We start from the raw sequence: 27,042 nt of genomic DNA on the forward strand, positions 1-27,042 counted from the left end.
TGGCATACAGGGTGATCGGATTGGTTGGTGATGTTGGATTGTGGCTGGTGCCATGTTGAGGCCATCAGAGGTGGTATAAGGTCCTTCTGTGACCCATCTTTGCCTTCCTTACTGGTCATGATATAGGGGAGGTGGCTTTTCTGGCCTGGGCAACCTCCGCTTACAGTTCCCAGGCTGGATGTGTTTTTTGCCTACTAGGGAGTGCAAAAGGGGTCATTATGTTCAGGGCTCTGGTCTACCGACCCACTAAGGCATCTCAGTGAACTATAATCTCCCCTCATCTAGCGAATCATATGTTGCAGTTGATTTGGACAGTTTTTTGGCCTGGTTTCGACTGGGTTGAGCCTAGGTATGTACCCTTGCATCATGCTGTTCGGACCAGGTCTGGTTTCTGCCTCTGGTGGCAAGTACTCCTCCACAGCAAGGGTTCAATTCCTGCCAATGCTGGCATGCGACCACTGTGGGGACCTGTGTTTTAAGTTCAGGTCATAGTTTCTGTTCCCGGTGGGTCCCCTCAACCTTTTACCCTTCTGAGGGGGCATTCAGCATCTGTCACTCAGTGGCAAGATGCCCTTCTGGGCAGATGTGCGCTTTCAATGTACACATGTTCTGTACAGCAAGTGCTGGCGCATGTATGGAAAGTGGTGGATGATTCCTCTTTCCCTTGCTTTCTTTCCGGGCATTGTCCTTTAGCCATGTTTGCAGCTACTTTTCCATCTGTGACATTCTCCAACATTGTGGTCCAGTGGCTCAGAATTCAGAACATGGGCTCCAATCTCTCCCCAAGTTTGACATGTCCTGGGGGAGTGGTTGTACCCTGACGATATTACCAAGGGTCCTCCGTTGGGTCTGCCCCCTCCTGCCTGGGGTTTGGTTCTGAGGTCCTTTTTTCTGTCTGGTGGTGGTGGGCCTTGGCCCTGTTTCCAGATGCTGTGTTTCATTTCCTCCCATCAGTCGGGGATCATTGGGTGTGCATTCGGACAGATGACCTGGTATCAAGGTCTTATGGAAGTCATCAAGGGGGGGTGATGGTTCCCTTCCTTTTTGTTCAATCCCAGGTACAGAGCATGGGCCTGCGGTTCTGCTCAATCTCCAAGGAACACAAATTCCCTGCTTCCTCACGTTTCTTGACCTGATGGGTGTCTGCCTGCATGTTTGCATCCATCTGGCTGGTCGGCAGTTTCTTCATTTCACTGTGGGCTCATGCTGCTGCAGTTTCCAAGTGCTTCTTTTTTGGCATTTCTTCTGTGCCAGGGGTTTTCACGACCCTCTTGGCCTCGATTTTACCCTAATTTTGACGACTAGCTGACTGTCTCTCCTTCCTTCTATAGGCAATGAAGAAGGTGTGTATAGTCTATCATTTTCAGGATACTGTTTAGTTTCTTTATGCCCGCAGGTTGTCCTTCCTGCTCCCATCTTGGTCTCTGGTGTTCATCGCGCCCTCTTCCGTCTGTTCCACCTGCTATTTTGGGTTCTTTCTAGACCTTAAGTATCTGCCTGTCTCTGCCTGTGGAGGCTAGGTGAGATGGCCTCTACACTGCCAGTGCTTCTCTGGGTTCATCTCAATTTCTTCACTGGTTTCTGGCTTCTCATTGTTCAGTGGCTTTCATTCCTGGGTCCCCAGATGATGGGGGTCTCTCCGGTGATGGTCTCGATCCTTCTCCCCTGGTGGTCTTCAGGACCGATGCATGTGCTAGGGGGAGAGGTCTCTACTGGGGAATTCCTAGGCCCTGGGCAGATAGTCCTCTTTCTGGGCTACCAGTCCTCATACTGGTGGGACTTGATGGCGGTGTGACAGACACTGTCTTTGCTTCCCTTCTCTTCTTCAGCACTGTACTGTCTGTGTTCAGACCACCGGCCAGGTCGTTCATGCATAGGGGATGCGCCGGTCTTTGTTTTCTATTTTCCCCGGGGTTCAGCCTGTGGGCATTGGAGAGTCTCCTCTCTCTCTCTCTCTCTGCAGTCTCTCTTCCTTGGGTGTTGAAAAGGCAATCGTTTTCTTTGCGCTGGATCTACTGTTTCTCTCCTGGTTCTGCCTTCCCTGGCTGGGTATGTTTGCTTCAAGCAGTGTTGGCTATTTTCCCTCAGTTTGAGGCCTGCTTCCCTTGGGTTTTGGCCAGGGCGATATGTGCTTTCTCCCTCCCTTGGCCTTTGCTTTCCCAGATCCTTAGAGGAATTGCGGTGGTGCAGACAGAGGTTCTTCTGGTTGTTTAGTATTGGTCTTGATGGAGTGCTTTACCCTTCTTATGTCATTTTTCTCTCTATTGGGGGCTCGCTTTAGTGGACTGTTTTTGCTTCAGAGTTCTGTCTCCTGCTTTACAGAACCCGCCCGGGGTCTTCAATTTGTGCCTCTGGCGCTTGTCTGGTCCTCCTTTACACCCCTGGTTTCCATTGGCCTTGGGAGTTTTTGCCCTTCGGTGTCTTCTCTTGACACATCTTCTCCGAAGTTAGAGGTTCTCCGTTCTCTGGATATGTTGTGGGCCCTTCGCATCGCCCTTGGCCTTTCCAGTGCTTTTGGGCTAGTAGCTCTCTTGTGTGTTGCCTATGGTCTTCTTGGAAGGGTTCTCGGGCATTCTTTGTCCATTCTGCCTCAAGGGGTGTTGTGTTCTGTTATCTTGTTTCACATGGTTACTCACCGCCCTCTTCCTTTTTGTGGCCCAGTGACGGTTGCCTCAGAGTGTTTCCCCATGCTTGGCAATGTTCCGGGGTGTGTCATTACATTACATTTGCAATACTACCCCCACACCTTTGTTTCCCACTCCAGTCTTCTGCAGGGCATTGACTGCGCCCACATTGCTTGGCGCTCATTTTTTGTCGGCTGTACATGATCTGTGCTTTATGGTTTCTTTTTTTGCATTTCCTATCATTTATTTGACGTCAACCTTGGTTTCTGCATAAATCAATCTCTATGCACTTGGGTATGGGCTCATGCGTAAGGAATGGGACAGAAAGACGGACGTGGAGGAAATACCTGGTTACTCACTGGTAATCTTCCTTACTCCGAGTCCGGGTCTTTCCATTGCATTCGTGAGCCCATCTCCCTGGTTTTTGTTTATGGTTATAGTTTTTTTTTCTTTTTTCTTTCTTAAGAGTTTCTTTGGTATCCTCAGGATGTCCTGATGACGTGCTTCCCCCTTTTAGAATGCTGGGCAAGCAGCGCCATATTGGGGGGAGTATTTTCGTCTCAGCTTAGTAATAGTTTCTGTGGAGTAGGTGAACTGTTCATGTGTAAGAAATGGAAGGTGGAGACCAGAGTAAAGAAGTTTACCAGTGAGTAACTGGGCATTCTCACATACCCACCGGCGCCCGTCTTAGTAACAACCACCCATCCATTTCATAATGCCCCAATCCAATTTGGTGGGTGTGACCTTGTATCTGGGTTGCAGCAGGTCTGACAGTCCATATTAAACACACTTCACCAAAACCACGTACTGTTGTCAAACACTTTTGAACGGGTATCTCATTTAAAAATCTATTCAACCAACATTGATAAAGGCAATGCTGCCGCCGAAACTTGTCTGTTTGGATTAACAAATTAAAATTCTGGAAACCCACTGAGTGCTCTGTTCCTCTTTTGGGGAATCTAGTTTTATAATTAAATGTTCTAGGCCACTCGCGCGATGGAGTTAACTGTTCAAAAGTGTTCAGCGGCAGTATATTTGGTACGGCCTGTCAGAACTTCTGCAGGCCAGATACAAGGTCACATCTTCCATGTGAATGTTACAGAATGGAGGGGCGGTTGTCACTAGGAGGAGCGCCTGCGGGTCTGTGCCAAAGGTATGGGCACTGACAGCTAAACGAGGTATGCAGATTTATGGCTAATTTGCAAATGGTGTCAATTGTGCGTCAATGAGTGACTATTTTTTCAAGCGTAAAATGAGTAATGAAAAAGAATTGCCCAAGCCAATGTGGAGAAACACCTCCTAAAGGCATTACATCATTATGGGCATTTCTATTATGAAAAATCAGTGCTTGAAAACAAAAACGTAATGATGAAGCATCATGAGAACTGTTGACAAAAGAACCAACAGTCCTTTTTTGCTATCAATGATTCTTTCCCGAATAGGAGTGACCCGCTCCATTTAAAAACCTGTAATGTGACATAATCTGTTCAACAAACATTGATAAAGGCAATGCTGCCGAAACGCGACTATTTGTGGTAACAAATTAAAATCCTGGGAACCCTTCTGAGTGCTCCGTCCTTTGGAGAAATCTTGTTGTATGATTAAATGCATGAGGCCACTCTGGCGATGGAGGCACCTGTTCAAAACAGCAGTACGTGGCTTTGGTGAAGTGTGTGTGTATATATGTACATATATATATATATATATATGTGGGAGGAGAACTTCGTCAACTGCTGCCGCATTCACTGGAAGGACGAAAACTGACCCAGATCGATTCAGTGCAAGGTAATTTTATTTAACCATAGGTGCACCACGTACCACCATGACGTGTTTCGGCCTCAACACGGAGGCCTTGATCACACATACACATACACACGCATATATGTATATATATCTAGAGGATGAATTATTTATTATTCATCATGACAACCAGATAAAATGTAGGAACTGAATAAGATCCAAATGATGGTTATTAATTTAAGTATTGGGAGAAACTTGGATATACAGTAAGAACTTCAAAATTGGGGTAACTGTTGGAAGTACGATATTAGAGTCATCACTAATTCAGGTATTGTGAGTTGAATTGTGAATATTGGGATTAGTAAAATGTCGTCCATCTAAAAATTGCTCCATATAAGAGAAGGGAAATGTAAAAATGCATTGTCTTTTTTAAAAGTACTTTACAGTAACGTAAGTCGACAAAATTGCATGATTGACACACTGAAAATAACTAAAGTGGAGCTAAAGGGGAAAAAGAATGTCAAATAATGGCCGGACTGGAAGACGTTTTTAAGAAATTGTAATTTTTGTAAATTTCTTATACCTTTCAAAACTTTTTCTTACTGGTATCTTGATAAATTATTATTTGGATGCAAAAATGTAAAATTGTAAAAATGGCGATTCAAATATCTCAGGTGAATATAATGCACTAGCACTGTATATTCTTTGAATGTACTTCACAGTGAAAGAGGAAAAATGGCGACAGACTTGTACCATGTTATTATGTTGAGGTTAACAGTCTAGTGTTTTGATAATAGTAAACACAAACAAGGGTAATAGTACATAGCACTTTAAATATTGTCTAGACGTTGGGGACTCTATGGTTCAGTAGAAGGCTAATGGTAGCCGAAACGCGTAGGCCGTCCTAATTCCTGCACAAATGCACAATGGTGTTTAAATAAATGAAATTCAAAATTTACCCTGCTGTGGTGCCGTGACTTTCGCCGTGAGAACGAAAGAGGCGAGGGAATCCAAGAATGTATGGTGAGGGGACTGGAACGCACATCACGGGCACTCGCGAGCGAAGTGAAGCGGTATTTATACAATTCCAGTCGACATCGGCAGTAGCGGAGAAAAGAAGCCGACGCCTCTGTTTTCAGCTTTGAAGTCAACGTGTTCAACAGATGGACAAAGAAGAATGCGCAGAAATCAGACGGAGAAGTCCTGTGTTGAGTACGTGGGCGGGGGGTGGGTGTTGTCAGTGCGGCTCGGAACGCGGCGGAGGCGGCGTGAGAGAAACAGGGGCACGCCGTAACCTGCTATCGTATTAACCACTAGGAGTTAGTAGCCGAGAGGAAAGACAGACGAAAGGGCATACAAATGTGCTGAATGCCAAAAATTACTCCTCGCTCAGCAATTTGACCTCAAGCTATTTTAGCACTCCTAGGGGAAAAAAAAAAGGAAAGGGGGTAAAAAAGGACACAAATGAACACTGCAGCCACGGAGACTAATCAAACATATCGTGAATCAGCCAACACTAGTAAGAATTGGCAGGAGCAGGAGGGTTAAGGGATACTGTTTGAATTTGGAGTCAGACGACAGATCTCCAAAATACAGAAAATATTCAACACCATAACAATTGTAAGCAGGAATAAGAAAATTTAACCTCAAACACAAAACATGGCAGAAAAGTCTAAGAATCGTCTACAGAGAGCGAGTGAATTACTGAATGATGATGCCACACCATCAACAAGTACAATGGCCATTGAAACAACAGGAGAAAGAGACAAGAAAACAATAATCAGTGCATTAAGAGAACTTCAGCAAAGCCGCATTCTTTAAATCAACAAATGGTGGGAGAAAACAACATTAGAGAAATATATTGAATATAAGCGGGTACCAAGAGGACTTTGAAAATTAATTATGCCCACGTTGAATGATCTGGACCCGGATCTAATAAAACAGTGGCAGACACCAAAGAATGTTCATTTAAACTTATGAGGACACTGCTTATACATGCGGGAAGACAATTAGAGAGAATCACAAGCACAATCCAAGAACTGGAACAGGAATTAGCCAAGTTTCCAACATCTGAAGAGAATAAGGAGTTAATTGAGAACATGGAAAGAAAAATAAATAAACATGAAGCAGAGGTAGGAAAAAGAAAAGCAAATAAATTCAACAGAGATATGAGGGATTATGCGAATGGTCGCATTTATACATTTGCCCGTAAGCAGGACACACTCAGGAATAGAGTTGTCATGGACAAATGTGCAGGAACTGAGACACCTGATATGGTGGACTGCTCAGATCTTAGCTCGGCCGATGAAGAAGTAATTGCAACTCCATTGGATTTTCACGGGGAGATGCGACTTGCACAAATGATAACGCAACAGCGAGAAAGAGGCAGAGGCACGACGTGGGGAAGAGGACAGCCCAAAATACCACCAGAAAGAGTAGAAGATGGAGCACAACCAAAATGAGGAAGAGGAAAGCAAAAGTAATCTTGAAGAAGAAAAAAATCCTCCTAAATAACAACTTAGTAATTAACATCTCAAAGAAATTATTGAATGAAACCCATCTTAAACTACTCACTAGGGGATTATCTTCCTGTCCCAACAAAGATATGGATGTATCAAACACAAGGATTGACCTCTACAAGTTCTATCGAAAAGTTAAGCTCAAAAAATATTTTGCAGAAAAAACATCTCGACCAAGTGGTCCAAATATTGAGAATAGTGATCTATCTATCATTGCTCAAAAAGATCTACCTGCTTTAAGAACACTTACATCATTGGAAGAAGGGGAGAGATCCAACATGGGAGATGGTCAACATAACCTTGTAATGGATATAGGTCTTTGTAACAGCATGGGGATAGCCACGAATAAAGGAGGAGAAAGTGGACTCAAAAAACAGTCCAGGTTCTGTCCGCAATTGCCACTGGAAACTAAGATTGACTTGTTCCATCAAATTGTGGTGGAAGAAATCAACAAAATATCCACAATGTCAACATCAAAATCTAAGAGGAAAAAGGTTTGTAACTTAACACCGGGAGAATATAAAAGCAATGACAGAGTTGAGAAATGATCCAACAATCATTATAAAGGCATCCGATAAAGGAGGAAATATCGTGGTTCAGAACATGTCTGATTATATAGAAGAAGCAAAAAGGCAACTTGAAAACAAAGACCATTATGAGATACTTCAATATGATCCAACTGAACTTTGGATGAATGAATACCATTCAATGTTACTCGGATGGAAAGAAAGGGGTTTAATTGATTTTGACGAATATCTCTACTTAAAAACAGATCACCCCATCAAAGCGACTATTTACTTTCTGTCGAAAGTGCATAAAGCGATCCACAAGCCACCTGGAAGGCCAATAGTCAGCTCTAGAGGATCACTTTTAAAAGCAACATCTAGATTCGTGGATATCTTCCTGATGAACTATGTGATCAGTCTGCCCTCTTATTTAAGAGACACCATGGACTTCTTCAACAAAATCAGTACAATTGTATTTAAAACAGGATTATTAATGGCAACAATAGATGTCACTTCGTTCTATACCTCAATAAGACATGAGGATGGAATAAAAGCTGCAAAACAATTCCTGCAACTGCGATCGAGCAATCATTTGGAACACACTGCCATGTTAATAGACATGTTAACCTATTGTTTGCAACACAATGTCTTCCTCTTCCTGGGTGACCTTTAATTGCAGAAACAAGGCACAGCAATGGGGACATCTTTTGCCCCAACTTATGCCAATCTATTAATGGCCGCATGGGAAACAGAGATTCTGGAAAAAGAAAGGAAAAAACATTCCAAAATAAAAACATGGTGTCGTTTCATTGACGATCTTTTCATCATATGGGATGGGAACCGTGTAGACCTGCAACCTTTCATTGACTCTCTCGAAGTAAATGACTATAACCTGAACTTCACACCTGCAACAAGTGATACCAGCATCATCTTTTTGGATGTTGAAGTCTTCGTCAAGAACAACAGGATATGCACCAAAATGCATCGAAAACCGACATCATGTAATAGTATATTACATGCCAATAGTGGGCATCCATTGAATTTGAAATGGAGCATACCCTATGGCGAGATGCTGAGGGCAAAAAGAAATTGCTCGGAAATTAAAGATCTAGAGCTTGAAATTGAAGAGATGAGTTGTCGTTTCTTTGAGAGAGAGTATCCGTTGGAAGTTATCATGAATGCAAAATCTAGGGTCCATTTGAAAAAACGAATTGCTCTCCTAGTACCTTTAAAAAGGAAACCAGATGGTAAAGAGGATACAACAGACAGCACAACACGTCTAATCATGGATTTTAATAATCAAAGTGGAGATCTCAAAAAAGTGATAAGCAGGAATTGGGAAATCTTACGATTAGATGACACACTGAAAGAGAGCTTAACACTCCATCCCAGTATAACCTGAAAAACAGCTTCCTTAAGAGACATCTTAACTCAAAGCCATCTGGAGAAAAGAGAGCCAAAAAAGATCTCATGGCTAAACACACCGGGGTTCTGGAAGTGTGCAAAATGTCGCGCATGTCAACATGGCTCCAATATAACCAACTATGAATTACAAAATGGCATAACAGAAAAAATCTTGGATCACATTACATGTGAGTCGAAATATGTGGTTTACAGATTAGTGTGTCCTTGTAAAAAATTCTATGTGGGTAGCACAACCAATAAACTAAAGTTACGGATTTTGCAACATCTACGTGCCATAAAAAATAAAGATCCGAACTACCCAATGGCAAAACACTTTCACGAATACCATCAAAGTGATAGTAGTCAATTTAAATATTCTGGAATCAGAATTGTGAAACCTGCAGAGAGAGGTGGTGACTGAACCTTAAAATTGCGTAAAATTGAATCTAGATTAATACTAGCGATGGGTACGGAATATCCACACGGACACAATCTTGATGCGGAATTATTTGTACATCTGTAAATATTAGGAAGTTGAGGAAAACTGCATCTAATCTGTTTTGGATTTTAATATGAAATAATTCCCTTTTGTGGGTCGACCTTTCTTGTAAATTCACATCAATGAATTTCCTTGTCTAACCTGGACATTGGATTTGATAGATTAATGAGAGGATTATTAAGATCATGTAGAAAATATTTTAAGAGCAAGGTGTGGCACGAATGTAATGAATCGTACCCTTATGTAAAGAATTATTGAATGTACACTCCCAGTATTTTTAAATGAAATTGTGGAACAACTAGTATATAGGTATTAAGCAACGGATTTGGAAGTTCCTAACATATAGATCTGGGTATGTACTTTACAAAGAAGAGGATGAATTATTTATTATTCATCATGACAACCAGATAAAATGTAGGAACTGAATAAGATTCAAATGATGGTTATTAATTTGAGTATTGGGAGAAACTTGGATATACAGTAAAAACTTCAAAATTGGGGTAACTGTTGGAAGTACGATATTAGAGTCATCACTAATTCAGATATTGTGAGTTGAATTGTGAATATTGGGATTAGTAAAATGTCCATCTAAAAATTGCTCCATATAAGAGAAGGGAAATGTCAAAATACATTGTCTTTTTAAAGGTACTTTACAGTAACGTAGGTCGACAAAATTGCATGATTGACACACTGAAAATAACTAAAGTGGAGCTAAAGGGGAAAAAGAATGTCAAATAATGGCAGGACTGGAAGAAGTTTTTAAGAAATTGTAATTTTTGTAAATTTCTTATACCTTTCAAAACTTTTTCTTACTGGTATCTTGATCAATTATTATTTGGATGCAAAAATGTAAAATTGTAAAAATGGCGATTCAAATATCTCAGGTGAATATAATGCACTAGCACTGTATATTCTTTGAATGTACTTCACAGTGAAAGAGGAAAAATGGCGACAGACTTGTACCATGTTATTATATTGAGGTTAACAGTCTAGTGTTTTGATAATAGTAAACACAAACAAGGGTAATAGTACATAGCACTTTAAATATTGTCTAGACGTTGGGGACTCTATGGTTCAGTAGAAGGCTAATGGTAGCCGAAACGCGTAGGCCGTCCTAATTCCTGCACAAATGCACAATGGTGTTTAAATAAATGAAATTCAAAATTTACCCTGCTGTGGTGCCGTGACTTTCGCCGTGAGAACGAAAGAGGCGAGGGAATCCAAGAATGTATGGTGCGGGGACTGGAACGCACATCACGGGCACTCGCGAGCGAAGTGAAGCGGTATTTATACAATTCCAGTCGACATCGGCAGTAGCGGAGAAAAGAAGCCGACGCCTCTGTTTTCAGCTTTGAAGTCAACGTGTTCAACAGATGGACAAAGAAGAATGCGCAGAAATCAGACGGAGAAGTCCTGTGTTGAGTACGTGGGCGGGGGGTGGGTGTTGTCAGTGCGGCTCGGAACGCGGCGGAGGCGGCGTGAGAGAAACAGGGGCACGCCGTAACCTGCTATCGTATTAACCACTAGGAGTTAGTAGCCGAGAGGAAAGACAGACGAAAGGGCATACAAATGTGCTGAATGCCAAAAATTACTCCTCGCTCAGCAATTTGACCTCAAGCTATTTTAGCACTCCTAGGGGAAAAAAAAAGGAAAGGGGGTAAAAAAGGACACAAATGAACACTGCAGCCACGGAGACTAATCAAACATATCGTGAATCAGCCAACACTAGTAAGAATTGGCAGGAGCAGGAGGGTTAAGGGATACTGTTTGAATTTGGAGTCAGACGACAGATCTCCAAAATACAGAAAATATTCAACACCATAACAATTGTAAGCAGGAATAAGAAAATTTAACCTCAAACACAAAACATGGCAGAAAAGTCTAAGAATCGTCTACAGAGAGCGAGTGAATTACTGAATGATGATGCCACACCATCAACAAGTACAATGGCCATTGAAACAACAGGAGAAAGAGACAAGAAAACAATAATCAGTGCATTAAGAGAACTTCAGCAAGCCGCATTCTTGAAATCAACAAATGGTGGGAGAAAACAACATTAGAGAAATATATTGAATATAAGCGGGTACCAAGAGGATTTTGAAAATTAATTATGCCCACGTTGAACGATCTGGACCCGGATCTAATAAAACAGTGGCAGACACCAATGAATGTTCATTTAAACTTATGAGGACACTGCTTATACATGCGGGAAGACAATTAGAGAGAATCACAAGCACAATCCAAGAACTGGAACAGGAATTAGCCAAGTTTCCAACATCTGAAGAGAATAAGGAGTTAATTGAGAACATGGAAAGAAAAATAAATAAACATGAAGCAGAGGTAGAAAAAAGAAAAGCAAATAAATTCAACAGAGATATGAGGGATTATGCGAATGGTCGCATTTATACATTTGCCCGTAAGCAGGACACACTCAGGAATAGAGTTGTCATGGACAAATGTGCAGGAACTGAGACACCTGATATGGTGGACTGCTCAGATCTTAGCTCGGCCGATGAAGAAGTAATTGCAACTCCATTGGATTTTCACGGGGAGATGCGACTTGCACAAATGATAACGCAACAGCGAGAAAGAGGCAGAGGCACGACGTGGGGAAGAGGACAGCCCAAAATACCACCAGAAAGAGTAGAAGATGGAGCACAACCAAAATGAGGAAGAGGAAAGCAAAAGTAATCTTTAAGAAGAAAAAAATCCTCCTAAATAACAACTTAGTAATTAACATCTCAAAGAAATTATTGAATGAAACCCATCTTAAACTACTCACTAGAGGATTATCTTCCTGTCCCAACAAAGATATGGATGTATCAAACACAAGGATTGACCTCTACAAGTTCTGTCGAAAAGTTAAGCTCAAAAAATATTTTGCAGAAAAAACATCTCGACCAAGTGGTCCAAATATTGAGAATAGTGATCTATCTATCATTGCTCAAAAAGATCTACCTGCTTTAAGAACACTTACATCATTGGAAGAAGGGGAGAGATCCAACATGGGAGATGGTCAACATAACCTTGTAATGGATATAGGTCTTTGTAACAGCATGGGGATAGCCACGAATAAAGGAGGAGAAAGTGGACTCAAAAAACAGTCCAGGTTCTGTCCGCAATTGCCACTGGAAAATAAGATTGACTTGTTCCATCAAATTGTGGTGGAAGAAATCAACAAAATATCCACAATGTCAACATCAAAATCTAAGAGAAAAAAGGTTTGGAACTTAACACCGGGAGAATATAAAAGCAATGACAGAGTTGAGAAATGATCCAACAATCATTATAAAGGCATCCGATAAAGGAGGAAATATCGTGGTTCAGAACATGTCTGATTATATAGAAGAAGCAAAAAGGCAACTTGAAAACAAAGACCATTATGAGATACTTCAATATGATCCAACTGAACTTTGGATGAATGAATACCATTCAATGTTACTCGGATGGAAAGAAAGGGGTTTAATTGATTTTGACGAATATCTCTACTTAAAAACAGATCACCCCATCAAAGCGACTATTTACTTTCTGTCGAAAGTGCATAAAGCGATCCACAAGCCACCTGGAAGGCCAATAGTCAGCTCTAGAGGATCACTTTTAAAAGCAACATCTAGATTCGTGGATATCTTCCTGATGAACTATGTGACCAGTCTGCCCTCTTATTTAAGAGACACCATGGACTTCTTCAACAAAATCAGTACAATTGTATTTAAAACAGGATTATTAATGGCAACAATAGATGTCACTTCGTTCTATACCTCAATAAGACATGAGGATGGAATAAAAGCTGCAAAACAATTCCTGCAACTGCGATCGAGCAATCATTTGGAACACACTGCCATGTTAATAGACATGTTAACCTATTGTTTGCAACACAATGTCTTCCTCTTCCTGGGTGACCTTTAATTGCAGAAACAAGGCACAGCAATGGGGACATCTTTTGCCCCAACTTATGCCAATCTATTAATGGCCGCATGGGAAACAGAGATTCTGGAAAAAGAAAGGAAAAAACATTCCAAAATAAAAACATGGTGTCGTTTCATTGACGATCTTTTCATCATATGGGATGGGAACCGTGTAGACCTGCAACCTTTCATTGACTCTCTCGAAGTAAATGACTATAACCTGAACTTCACACCTGCAATAAGTGATACCAGCATCATCTTTTTGGATGTTGAAGTCTTCGTCAAGAACAACAGGATATGCACCAAAATGCATCGAAAACCGACATCATGTAATAGTATATTACATGCCAATAGTGGGCATCCATTGAATTTGAAATGGAGCATACCCTATGGCGAGATGCTGAGGGCAAAAAGAAATTGCTCGGAAATTAAAGATCTAGAGCTTGAAATTGAAGAGATGAGTTGTCGTTTCTTTGAGAGAGAGTATCCGTTGGAAGTTATCATGAATGCAAAATCTAGGGTCCATTTGAAAAAACGAACTGCTCTCCTAGTACCTTTAAAAAGGAAACCAGATGGTAAAGAGGATACAACAGACAGCACAACACGTCTAATCATGGATTTTAATAATCAAAGTGGAGATCTCAAAAAAGTGATAAGCAGGAATTGGGAAATCTTACGATTAGATGACACACTGAAAGAGAGCTTAACACTCCATCCCAGTATAACCTGAAAAACAGCTTCCTTAAGAGACATCTTAACTCAAAGCCATCTGGAGAAAAGAGAGCCAAAAAAGATCTCATGGCTAAACACACCGGGGTTCTGGAAGTGTGCAAAATGTCGCGCATGTCAACATGGCTCCAATATAACCAACTATGAATTACAAAATGGCATAACAGAAAAAATCTTGGATCACATTACATGTGAGTCGAAATATGTGGTTTACAGATTAGTGTGTCCTTGTAAAAAATTCTATGTGGGTAGCACAACCAATAAACTAAAGTTACGGATTTTGCAACATCTACGTGCCATAAAAAATAAAGATCCGAACTACCCAATGGCAAAACACTTTCACGAATACCATCAAAGTGATAGTAGTCAATTTAAATATTCTGGAATCAGAATTGTGAAACCTGCAGAGAGAGGTGGTGACTGAACCTTAAAATTGCGTAAAATTGAATCTAGATTAATACTAGCGATGGGTACGGAATATCCACACGGACACAATCTTGATGCGGAATTATTTGTACATCTGTAAATATTAGGAAGTTGAGGAAAACTGCATCTAATCTGTTTTGGATTTTAATATGAAATAATTCCCTTTTGTGGGTCGACCTTTCTTGTAAATTCACATCAATGAATTTCCTTGTCTAACCTGGACATTGGATTTGATAGATTAATGAGAGGATTATTAAGATCATGTAGAAAATATTTTAAGAGCAAGGTGTGGCACGAATGTAATGAATCGTACCCTTATGTAAAGAATTATTGAATGTACACTCCCAGTATTTTTAAATGAAATTGTGGAACAACTAGTATATAGGTATTAAGCAACGGATTTGGAAGTTCCTAACATATAGATCTGGGTATGTACTTTACAAAGAAGAGGATGAATTATTTATTATTCATCATGACAACCAGATAAAATGTAGGAACTGAATAAGATTCAAATGATGGTTATTAATTTGAGTATTGGGAGAAACTTGGATATACAGTAAAAACTTCAAAATTGGGGTAACTGTTGGAAGTACGATATTAGAGTCATCACTAATTCAGATATTGTGAGTTGAATTGTGAATATTGGGATTAGTAAAATGTCCATCTAAAAATTGCTCCATATAAGAGAAGGGAAATGTCAAAATACATTGTCTTTTTAAAGGTACTTTACAGTAACGTAGGTCGACAAAATTGCATGATTGACACACTGAAAATAACTAAAGTGGAGCTAAAGGGGAAAAAGAATGTCAAATAATGGCAGGACTGGAAGAAGTTTTTAAGAAATTGTAATTTTTGTAAATTTCTTATACCTTTCAAAACTTTTTCTTACTGGTATCTTGATCAATTATTATTTGGATGCAAAAATGTAAAATTGTAAAAATGGCGATTCAAATATCTCAGGTGACTATAATGCACTAGCACTTTATATTCTTTGAATGTACTTCACAGTGAAAGAGGAAAAATGGCGACAGACTTGTACCATGTTATTATGTTGAGGTTAACAGTCTAGTGTTTTAATAATAGTAAACACAAACAAGGGTAATAGCACATAGCACTTTAAATATTGTCTAGACGATGGGGACTCTATGGTCCAGTAAAAGGCTAATGGTAGCCGAAACGCATAGGCCGTCCTAATTCCTGCACAAATGCACAATGGTGTTTAAATAAATGAAATTCGAAATTTACCCTGCTGTGGTGCCGTGACTTTCGCCGTGAGAACGAAGGAGGTGAGGGAGTCCAAGAATATCTATATATCTATATATATATATAGATAGATATATCTATCTATATATATAGAGAGAGATATTTATATATATCATATATATATATGTATATGATTAAGGCATTTCCTCTGCTTGTATTCGTGTACAGGTATATATATATATATATATACACACACACACACACACACACACACAAAACGTAACAGCCTTTTTCATGATAAAGTACAACTTGGTAAAACAACACTTTCTAAAGGTACAACACGTTGTAACAACACGAGGTGGTAATGGTGTGCATGGTGTTATTAAAATTTGTCTCCTCAACTTTTAGCCAATGGTTCTTTTTAAGCAGCATGAGAGGTAATGAACTTCTAAACTCATTTACCCCAAGACAGAAATGTTACATGAACTCAGGTCCACAACCGGATTTTGGTGAGTCAGTTTATTGGAAATTTTGAAATAGATTCAAATATATCACTCTTAGCATGATATGACAAAGAGAATAGGATGAAGCCAAATATCCAGAAATGATTCACCTAATACAACAAAAAGAAAACTACCAATTTGGTTATTGCCACAAAGGTTATTAGAAGACGAAAATGTAAGTTAGAGTTTATTGAACTCTTGAAAAGGAAACATTTCCAAAGTTCCCTAACTGTCCGTACTCAACATAAAGGAGAAATCTAATCTAAGCGAGTTTCAAAAGGAAAGCATGAAAGGTGTCCTTCTAAGAGGAATCTCTGACTATGTAGCCTAATGCCACAATCACTGAGATAGATCGGTACCTCAAAGCGTCTGCAAGAGAAGTAACAGCTGTCCCTAGCTTTATTAGTACAAAAAGCGACCATTCAATGCAGGCACCTCCTACAACCTTTGGGTAACTTTCCATTATCCAAGCGGCCTTCATCTACTCCTTTCTCCACCTTATGCTTCACACGGTAAACTTCTCACATGTCCTTGGTGGCATCACCCCCTCCCACGAGAATTCATTTCTTCTTCGTTATCGCATTCCTTCCAAGGCATGGCTATCGACTAAACAATAGATCCTTCTCTGAAACTAACGATGTCATGTCCATCTGCAGTGGGAACACAAATACATGCAACATTTCACAGCAAAAGCAAAATGAAATGCTAGTCAGGAAGCAAATTAAATACAATTCAGGCCTACCGTTAGGCTAACTTAAAATCACATGGGTTACAATACAGCTTCTCTATGGCTTACAAAGCATGTTATATCATAATTATCAGCATCATGAAGATAGACTATTTCACAAACACGTTTAAAGGACAAATTATGCTTAGGGGTCAATATGAGATTCAAATTAGTCAGTTACATTTCTTACACACTTGGAAAATACTGTAGAACAGAGTAATACTTTGACATCTTGAGCATTAACTCTTTTAGTCCTACATTAGTCACACAGAATACACGTGAGTGCGGACTACTCATGAATATAATGCACTCCTACGGAAACTTTTATAAGAAGGGGTAAAGCAAAACATAAAGTGTAAAATTACGCTTTTCCAACAGTAACGTCTTATATTCATCAAGCAATTGGCATTGATGAAATCATGCAATATCTGCACTTTGCAAATAATAAAATCGTGACTTATTTTGTCAGAATATTTCTGGTTTAAGTAGAACTGCGTGATCGCTGTTAAATAGAGTCATGCACACATTAAAGTTTATTATGGTGCTTTAAAAATGTAGGGACCAAGAAAATGTATACTTGGAGATCATTACTCACGGAAATTGGCAGCATTGCCTTAATCAGCAGCATTCCAGTGGGTAACTTGAAATAGCAGCAATGACTTTGTGGCAGGTATGGCAGGTGGAATGTAGAATTATGAATGTTAAATGGTGCTGCTGAAAGAAAATGGAGCTCAAGCGCGGCACGAGCGTTGAAAAGCAAGTCAGTGTGGGCGTACAGTTGCAATGTGGAGTTTGAAAGCAGTACAGATTGAATACAATATGGTAACGCAGTTTAACATGAGCTCCTTTAACATGTTGGCTTGAATCTTGAATTATCCACGGGCTATTGGTTTCCTGATGTAGCATGTAGTTGAGGAACTTTGTGCTGCTTTTCATTCTCCATGGCAGTCTGATCCTCCTTTCTATATGCAGTTAAGAATAACTGGCATGATTTAATTCTGTGGTTTCCTAGCTTAAGACAGTATAAAGCCAAGAAACATGAGCCTGGTTTGTTCAGGTTTTTTTGATGTTCTAAAACAATCTTAAGGCAGTATTAATCTACTAAGCATTCTTAAAGCTGTCCTAAGCCTGATAGCGGAGACGTGTAATGAGGACCTCCCCATCTCTTGCAGAGTTCCGAAAGTCCCTAAAGACCTGGCTATTCAGCTAATCAACTGGACCCTGCCAGCGCCTGGTTACCCTCACGGCTGACAAGAAGTTCGCTAAAAAACTACTGATGAACAGTCTTAAGAAGACAGTTTTTAGCTATAATAGAACGCTTCCTAAATGATGGCAATCTTTGTCCGTTTAGATAGTCACAAGGCACTTTAAGCTTCAGAACAGCTTTAGTTAACGAGATCCAGTGTATGTAAGGTTTCCTCAATTATAGCTCCCTACATTGTTTTGAATCATGCCAGTGATTCTTTACGTTCCAGTGTGTAAAAGAAGAAGAGGTCTCCATTCGGGGGTATTGGTCACATAGATGTAAAACTCATTAGTCAGTGTTGCCTAATACGGGTCTTTCGAGTAGCAGTTCTCACATTGGCTACATTATACTCATTGATCATGACCCTTACTACTTACGGCTGTCAAGCAAGTTAGTAATTAAAAAAGACTGTAGGAATGCACTAAATGATTCCACTCGGGATAAAAAGGAATGCATAGGTTGCTAAGTGGGCTACATTGGAAACTGTAGAATTTCTGGCAGATATGGAGGGTTTTTCCTTGCCCTTACTGGAAAATATTCTAAATGAGAAACTAATGATAATTTGCCCGAAACATAACGAAATCGATAGAAACTGTCATAAAGTTCAAAGAATGACAATTTATAATGTGGAGCGGTGAGTCATAGACTCATGAATTTTTAACCATCTTTATTGTTTTAATTTTTGTTTGAGCATTTGTTCGTTTAATGTCTTTCTTTCTTATTACAACAGCTGTATGGTTCAAATCCTCGTTTTGGACATGACAAAGATAGAGAAGATGAAGAAATTGACAGCACTGACAACACTTTGAAGATACCTTTTACGGATTATAGAGGAATTGGAACAATTTTAGGCGAGGTAAACTGTCTCACCAAGCACGAAATGGAATTCTCAATTGCATGCGAAACAGCAGTGCAGGTGAGGAACTAAAATGTTTTGTTTAATATAAGTTTACTTCCTTCCACCATGAGTTGTCAGTTTGTGAATTAACAGTGAACTCATATTTGAATATATATTGTTGAAAGGCCTTATTTCTATCTCATGAGTGCTACTGTTTGCCTCAAGTTTACAGGTTGTAACTAGTTGGAATTGTATGTGCAGTACACACTTGCCGGGCGTTTGGTTGGTGGATGCATGGATGTTGTAGTTATGGGTATGAGGTAAGTTCCTATTTTTAGGTTTAAAAAAAAAGCTGATTTTGAATTGTTGCCAAGATCCACCGCATCAGCCTTCGGTGTTGAGCAACATCAACTATTTATTGCTGCAAGCCTCTGCACACGTCAGAGTAAAGTGCAGAGTAAGTACTCCTTATCACAAGAGTTAATAATGCAACAATCACTGTATAATCGATAAAAGAAAGACAAAATGAACAATCTTGAGTATTATGTTCTTCTTTTACTGCCGAACGATTGCCCAGCCAACACGTGTTTCATCTCGGGAAGTACCCTAAGACTTCTTCAGGGCTGAAGGAATATACAATAAACACAATCTAAGCCAAAATGAACCCTACAAGGGTCATATGTTTCTGTGCAAGGCGACAGAAGTAGACAGGTGAGCAACCATCGTGACATATCAACCTGTGTGAAGCAAAAGCTCCACATACATGTGTTCATTAGAGGACCCCGGTGAAAGCTCACAGTGGTGTTGGTGAACAAAAGTGACAAAACTCACAAACACAGTTTTGCAGTGGCATTGGTGATGTGTGGTGTATATGTGCAGGATAAGAAGAAAGTTAGATTGAAGGAAGGATATGGCGGAGGAAAGGCCAGGAGATGTCGCAAAAAGAGAGACTGACTGTTAGAGAGAAGAAAGAAAGACCTGTCAGAAGTGACTCACCGCTGACAACAAAATCATCATCAGAGAGGCAGACAAAGGGGGCAACATTGTGGTTATGAACAAGGAGGACTAAAATGGAGAGATACTGACTCAACTATCGGACACTAACTCCTATGAACAACTGAGTTCAAACCCTACAGGGCCCCTTAACATCCAAATCAATAAGCATTTAAGAGACTGGTACTCCGCAGGTCTCCTAAATGAAGATGAGCATCTACATCTCAAGGTATATAGATCTACATTTCCTGTCCTATACACTCTACCGAAGGTACATTAACTCCTGCCTTTCCCGCAGGCAGACCGATAGTATCTTGCATAGGAGGCCCCACAGAAAAGCTAGCTGAATATGTGTATATTTGTCTGCAACCCATAGTGCAGAATCTACCTTCCTACATTAGGGACACTAAGCATATCCTCAGCCTTCTATCAGATCTCACGTGGCAGTATGACATCATTCTAGTAACTTTAGACGTTGCGTCCCTTTACACAAACATTAAACCCGCTCTTGGTATGTGTGCCATGGACTGGCATCTTAGTAGGAGAACCGCGACCCAGTGGGAACATACCAGAATGCAGTTATCAATGATGGAGCTTATCCTGAACAACAACTGCTTCATGTTTGAGGGCAAATGATACTAACAAACTCAAGGGGTGACCATGGGTTCGAAGTTCTCACCATCGTTCGCGAACCTGTTCATGGTTTTTTTCTAAACACAATTGCCTGATGCTTTGGTCAGGGACAGAAGATAAACTGGTAGAATTCTACGAATATATGAATTATAACACACTGGGGGTCCAGTTTACACATTATCACAGCAGCATGCACATTATTTCCTGGACATAGAATTATACATCAGCAACGGTACCCTACATAGCAAACTGCATCGCAAACCTACATCCTGCAATGCGATTCTGCATGCCACTAGCTCACACCCCTTTTACCAAATCAAGGCTATCCCCTATGGGGAATTAACCAGGGCATGGAGAAACTGCAGCGAGGAGAGCGAGTTCCTCTCTTGCGTAGAGTCGATGAAAACCAGATTCAGGGTGAGTGAATACAATCCTTCCACCCTCAATATAGCAGAACAAAGCATTTTGAAAATACCCAGAAAGGAGACCCTAAAAGACAGGAAGAACAGGACACCCTCTAATCAACCCATCAGGCTGATTGCTAAGAGTATGAAGAAGCATTGGCACATCCTCCGAGCTGACAAGTCACTAGGAGGATTCACTACACACACACCCCAGATTACATACAGAAGAGGCAGATCCCTGAAATCTATTCTCAGCCCCACTGTTCCCATAATTGACAGAGACAGCAATTGGCTCACCCATCACTCCAAGGGCTTTCACAAATGTGGGTGTTGCGGGGTATGCAGGTGGGCCGTGAACAAGAAGGTATTCATGGACCTGATGGGCGCGAATACAGAATCAGAGAGAATATCAACTGTGTGTCCAAATCTGTTGTTTAAGTTATCATCTGCAAATGCAGCAAACAATATGCAGGTAGCACCATCGGGATGCTGAAGGAACGCACCAGTGAGCACACTAGGGCATTGAAACAGTGTGATGAAAAGTACCCCATGGTGGTCCATGCCATTGAATGCAAGGCTCAGGGCCCCTATAAACAATTCTCATTCTTTGGAATCGAACACGTTCCTGCTAGACAAAGAGGGGGAAACAGGGAACTCCTTTTTTTACGCCGCACTGGGGCAACCTGGATCATGCGTCTGAAAGTGGTCAAAAGTGACCTAAATACCAACCATGAGATGCAATACTTTCTGGAGGACTAGGCTTCCCCGCATAGAATACAGCAAGTGAGGTACAGGCAGTTTGCCCAACACACGCAGATGGTGCATACAGCTGCATCTTGCCCTGATATTGCTACCCTTGCTTGATTATTACCACCACAGCATGTGTAATGCATTTAGCGCAGTGAATCCCAGGCTTCAACCTATTGGTGACGCTATCCCCAACAACTTTGTGTGCAATAATTGGTGAAGTACTCCATGCATCTCCCTGTACATATGATTGAGTAAGATCACTGTCTATCAGCCAAAGGTGACTTATCCATGCATTCAAATATGTGATGTGTAACGCTTTTAACCAGCGACCAGATGCTCTTACCTGGGTCCTCATGTAACTATGCCCACGTGAATTGTATCCCTCTTTTGTCTTTTGTCTCTGTCTCAGTCACATTTCACCGTTATTCATGCCTCATAAGATTCTTTTCTCCTGTAATTGAGATTATATTGTGTCTCCATATACTTAGAACAACAGTGGGCCAGGTTCCCGAAGGGCAACCTGGTCTCAAACGTACACAGCTTGGGGGTGTAAATACAATTAATTTGTTAGTTTTTTTACCTTAAATTATTACAATAAATCATATGTTTTACTGCGTGTGTATTTTATTTGATAAATATTGCACAGTACTAGTGTCCGTGTCAGTGTACGTTTCAAGACTCTTGCAATCAAGATAAGATCATCATACGTTATTTACACATTTGTTTTATGCAAAGAAACATAAAGAACAAAACCCAAACATAAAGAAGCCCAATGCATTTTGGGACGACCTGTCCCTTCATCAGGGGAAAAAAATCTGAAAAAGAACAAATGTAATCATTTCTCGGGCACTCTGTAGTACCATAAATGAAAATGTGACGAACAATATATTGCTATTTGTACAAAATGTTTATAGTGCAAAAACCCTTTCTGGGATTTTATATAAACATGCCAAAAGCCCAGTGGTGACTAGTGCTCAATAAAACATTCTTTATAACATGCATAAACCTGATGGAAGTGAACAGTTTCCTCACATGCTGTACGAATACGCAATGCACCCATGATTGCACCCCAAGTATAAAATCACACGTGCAGCGCCCTCAAGTCAATGAGCACTTACTTGTAATAAAAAATGAAAACCAGCCAAGTACTGTATGCCACAACCCTGTACCAGGGTGAGTAATTCCTGCACATTAAGAAAATCACCATGGGGTCAAAGTTTACATCCACCCCACTACGACATGCAGTACCTCATCTACACGCTGTAAACTAATGCTCGAGAATAACCCGTACCTTTGCATGTTACAAGCTGGCGCTTACGTTTTTTAGGTCTCGCGAGCCAAAGGCTCGAAGAGACATTTTATATGTGGGATTTTCAAAGTGCTACCCACAGTCTTTTGGCTGGCCTAAACCTTGAGTGCACGAGATCACATGCACGTGCACAGCTGCTCCTCTGCTCATTGCATTCCCCCCTCCCTTCTCACCCAGCCCTTAGATGCTCTGCTTGATTACTTTCACTTTCGCCCGCTTTGACCCTTGCATTCCCCCCTCCCTTCTCACCCAGCCCTTTGATGCTCTGCTAGCATCTCCCTCCTCCCTGGGCGTGAAGGGAGACAGAGCCATCATGCTTGATTAATGGCTTTTTTATTTTACTGCTTCAACAGAACCAGCAGGCCACCAGTCACCCACTTCAGCTCTGTCAGTGCCCCACGGACTTTCGGTTTATGCTGCTGAAAGAGCATACAGTGAAAAGACTATGTGCCAGCTGATACGTTAAGAGCGTCTCACTCTGGGGCTCTGTTCAGTAATGATGTAGCTTTAAATTTATGTCTGCCTCAATGAGTACTTAATAATGATGAAATACAAGTCAGATAAAAAAACTTCCGCATTTCGGTAGCAACATTATCTAAGAACACAGAAGATCGTATGGCCTGTGGAACAAAGAGTTGTTTTTGTGCGACTTCCTTGTTTAAAGCACATAGTCATGGGCTCTCAATCACATGCATGATCAAACAGGGACATGCAGCTGAAATGTGATAAAAAGTTCCACACAAATTTCACAAAAGAAAACCACAAGGCTTGCGTGCAGATCAAAGACAGTTTATATGCAGCCAAAAAGGATAGTGCTGATCTCAAGGCATATGACTAACTAATTGACTCACTCTCACTGACTCACTCTCTCTCTCATGACTCACTCTCACTGACTCACTCTCACTAATTGACTCACTCTCACAGACTCACTAATTGACTCACTCTCACTGACTCACTCTCTCTCTCTCACTAATTGACTCACTCTCACTGGCTCACTTGCTCACAAATTGACTCACTCTCACTGAGTCACTCTCTCACTAATTGACTCACTCTCACTGACTCTCTCTCTCTCTCATGACTCACTCTCACTGACTCTCTCTCTCATAACTCGCTCTCACTGACTCAATCTCACTAATTAACTCGCTCTCACTGACTCACTCACTAATTGACTCACTCTCAATGACTCACTAATTGACTCACTCTCACTGACTCACTCACTCACTAATTGACTCACTCACTGGCTCACTCACTTACTCTCACGGACTCACTAATTGACTCACTGAGTCACTCTCTCACTAATTGACTCACTCTCTCACTAATTGACTCACTCTCTCACTAACTGACTCACTCTCACTGACACACTCACTAATTGACTCACTCTCAATGACTCACTAATTGACTCACTCTCACTGACACTCTCACTAATTGACTCACTCACTCTCACTGACTCACTCACTAATTGACTCACTCTCACTGACACTCTCTCTCACTAATTAACTCACTCTCACTGGCTCACTAATTTACTCACTCTCACTGAGTCACTCTCTCACTAATTGACTCACTCTCACTGACTCACTCTCACTAATTGACTCACTCTCACTGACTCACTCGCTGATTGACTCACTCACACTGACTCACTCTCTCTCTCATGACTCACTCTCACTGACTCACTCACTAATTGACTCACTCACTGAGTCACTCTCTCACTAATTGACTCACTCTCACAGACTCACTCTCACTCACTCATTGGCTCACTCTCACTGGCTCACTCTCACTGGCTCACTAATTGACTCACTCACACTGACTCACTCTCTCTCTCATGACTCACTCTCACTGACTCACTATCACTAATTGACTCACTCTCACTGACTCACTCACTAATTGACTCACTCACTGAGTCACTCTCTCACTAATTGACTCACTCTCTCACTAATTTCCACACTCTCACAGACTCACTCTCACAGACTCACTCTCACTCACTCATTGGCTCACTCTCACTGGCTCACTCTCACTGGCTCACTAATTGACTCACTCTCACTGGCTCACTCTCACTAATTGACTCAGTCTCACTGACTCACTCACTAATTGACTCACTCTCAATGACTTACTAATTGACTCACTGTCACTGAGTCACTCTCTCTCTTATGACTCACTCTCACTGACTCACTCTCACTAATTGACTTAGTCTCACTGACTCACTCACTAATTGACTCACTGTCAATGACTCACTAATTGACTCACTCACTGAGTCACTCTCTCTCACTAATTGACTCACTCTCACTGGCTCACTTGCTCACTAATTAACTCACTCTCACTGAGTCACTCTCTCACTAATTGACTCACTCTCACTAACTCACTCTCACTAATTGACTCACTCTCACTGACTCACTCTCTCTCTCTCATAACTCACTAACTGACTCACTCTCACTAATTAACTCACTCTCACTGAGTCACTCTCGCACTAATTGACTCACTCTCACTGACTCACTCTCACTAATTGACTCACTCTCACTGAGACTCTCTCACTAATTGACTCACTCTCACTGACTCACTCACTAATTGACTCACTCTTACTGATTGACTCACTCTTACTGATTGACTCACTCACTAATTGACTCACTCTCACTGACTCACTCTCTCACTCATTGACTCACTCTCAGTGACTCACTCTCACTCACTCATTGACTCACTCTCACTGGCTCACCATACCACAGGAATGTTCCACAGGCAAATATAAACTTTCTTTACAGTATTCGTGTTGCATCCTTTTGTAGTGTGATCGAAGTATACTACAGTTACACATATAAAGGAATCAAGGCCGAAAGCAAGTACATTACAATGAAGTAAATATTGCCTACTTGACACTAGAGATGTGGGAAATAGTAACTGTGGTTAATTTATATAATCTATTCACATTAAGTGGCGATTAATGGTTACTTTAGTTACTCTTTTCCCTTGCTCCGTGCCATAAGCAGTGACTTGAAAAAAAGACCACTTATGCCATAGGTTGACTCACTCTCACTGACTCACTCACTAATTGACTCACTAATTGACTCACTCTCACTGACTCACTCACTAATTGACTCACTAAGTGACTCTCACTGACTCACTCACTAATTGACTCACTCTCACTGACTCACTCACTAATTGACTCACTAATTGACTCTCACTGACACACTCACTAATTGACTCACTCTCACTGACTCGCTCACTAATTGACTCACTAATTGACTCTCACTGAGTTACTCACTAATTGACTCACTCTCACTGACTCACTCACTAATTGACTCACTAATTGACTCACTCTCACTGACTCACTCTCACTGACTCACTAATTGACTCACTCTCACTGACTCACTCACTAATTGACTCACTAATTGACTCTCACTGACTCACTCACTAATTGACTCACTCTCACTGACTCACTCACTAATTGACTCACTAATTGACTCTCACTGACTCACTCACTAATTGACTCACTCTCACTGACTCACTCACTAATTGACTCACTAATTGACTCACTCACTAATTGACTCACTCTCACTGACTCACTAATTGACTCACTCACTAATTGACTCACTCACTAATTGACTCACTCACTAATTGACTCACTCACTAATTGACTCACTCACTAATTGACTCACTAAATGACTCACTCACTAATTGACTCACTCACTAATTGCCTCACTCTCACTGACACTAATTGACTCACTCTCACTGACTCACTCACTAATTGACTCACTAATTGACTCACTCACTGACTCACTCATTGCCTCACTCTCACTGACTCACTAATTGACTCACTCTCACTGACTCACTAATTGACTCACTCTCACAGACTCACTAATTGACTCACTCTCACAGACTCACTAATTGACTCACTCACTAATTGACTCACTCTCAGACTCACTAATTGACTCACTCTCACAGACTCACTCTCAGACTCACTAATTGACTCACTCTCACAGACTCACTCTCACAGACTCACTAATTGACTCACTCTCACAGACTCACTAATTGACTCACTCTCACAGACTCACTAATTGACTCACTCTCACAGACTCACTAATTGACTCACTCTCAG

At 40.9% G+C, this 27,042-nt stretch overlaps 1 protein-coding gene across 1 annotated transcript in view; it reads left to right on the plus strand.

Annotated features, from left to right (window-relative positions):
- Positions 1-27,042, plus strand: part of LOC146860809 (sperm-specific sodium:proton exchanger-like) — a 5,538,638-nt gene that overhangs the window by 4,921,074 nt on the left and 590,522 nt on the right. The window contains exon 22 of the mRNA XM_085646172.1: positions 18,762-18,947. Within this exon, the coding sequence (XP_085502298.1) occupies positions 18,762-18,947 (186 nt within the window). The remainder of the gene's footprint in view (positions 1-18,761; positions 18,948-27,042) is intronic.

This window comes from Triturus cristatus, chromosome 3_1, assembly GCF_964204655.1.
Source record: "Triturus cristatus chromosome 3_1, aTriCri1.1, whole genome shotgun sequence".
In the NCBI taxonomy this organism is placed as follows: Eukaryota; Metazoa; Chordata; class Amphibia; order Caudata; family Salamandridae; genus Triturus; species Triturus cristatus.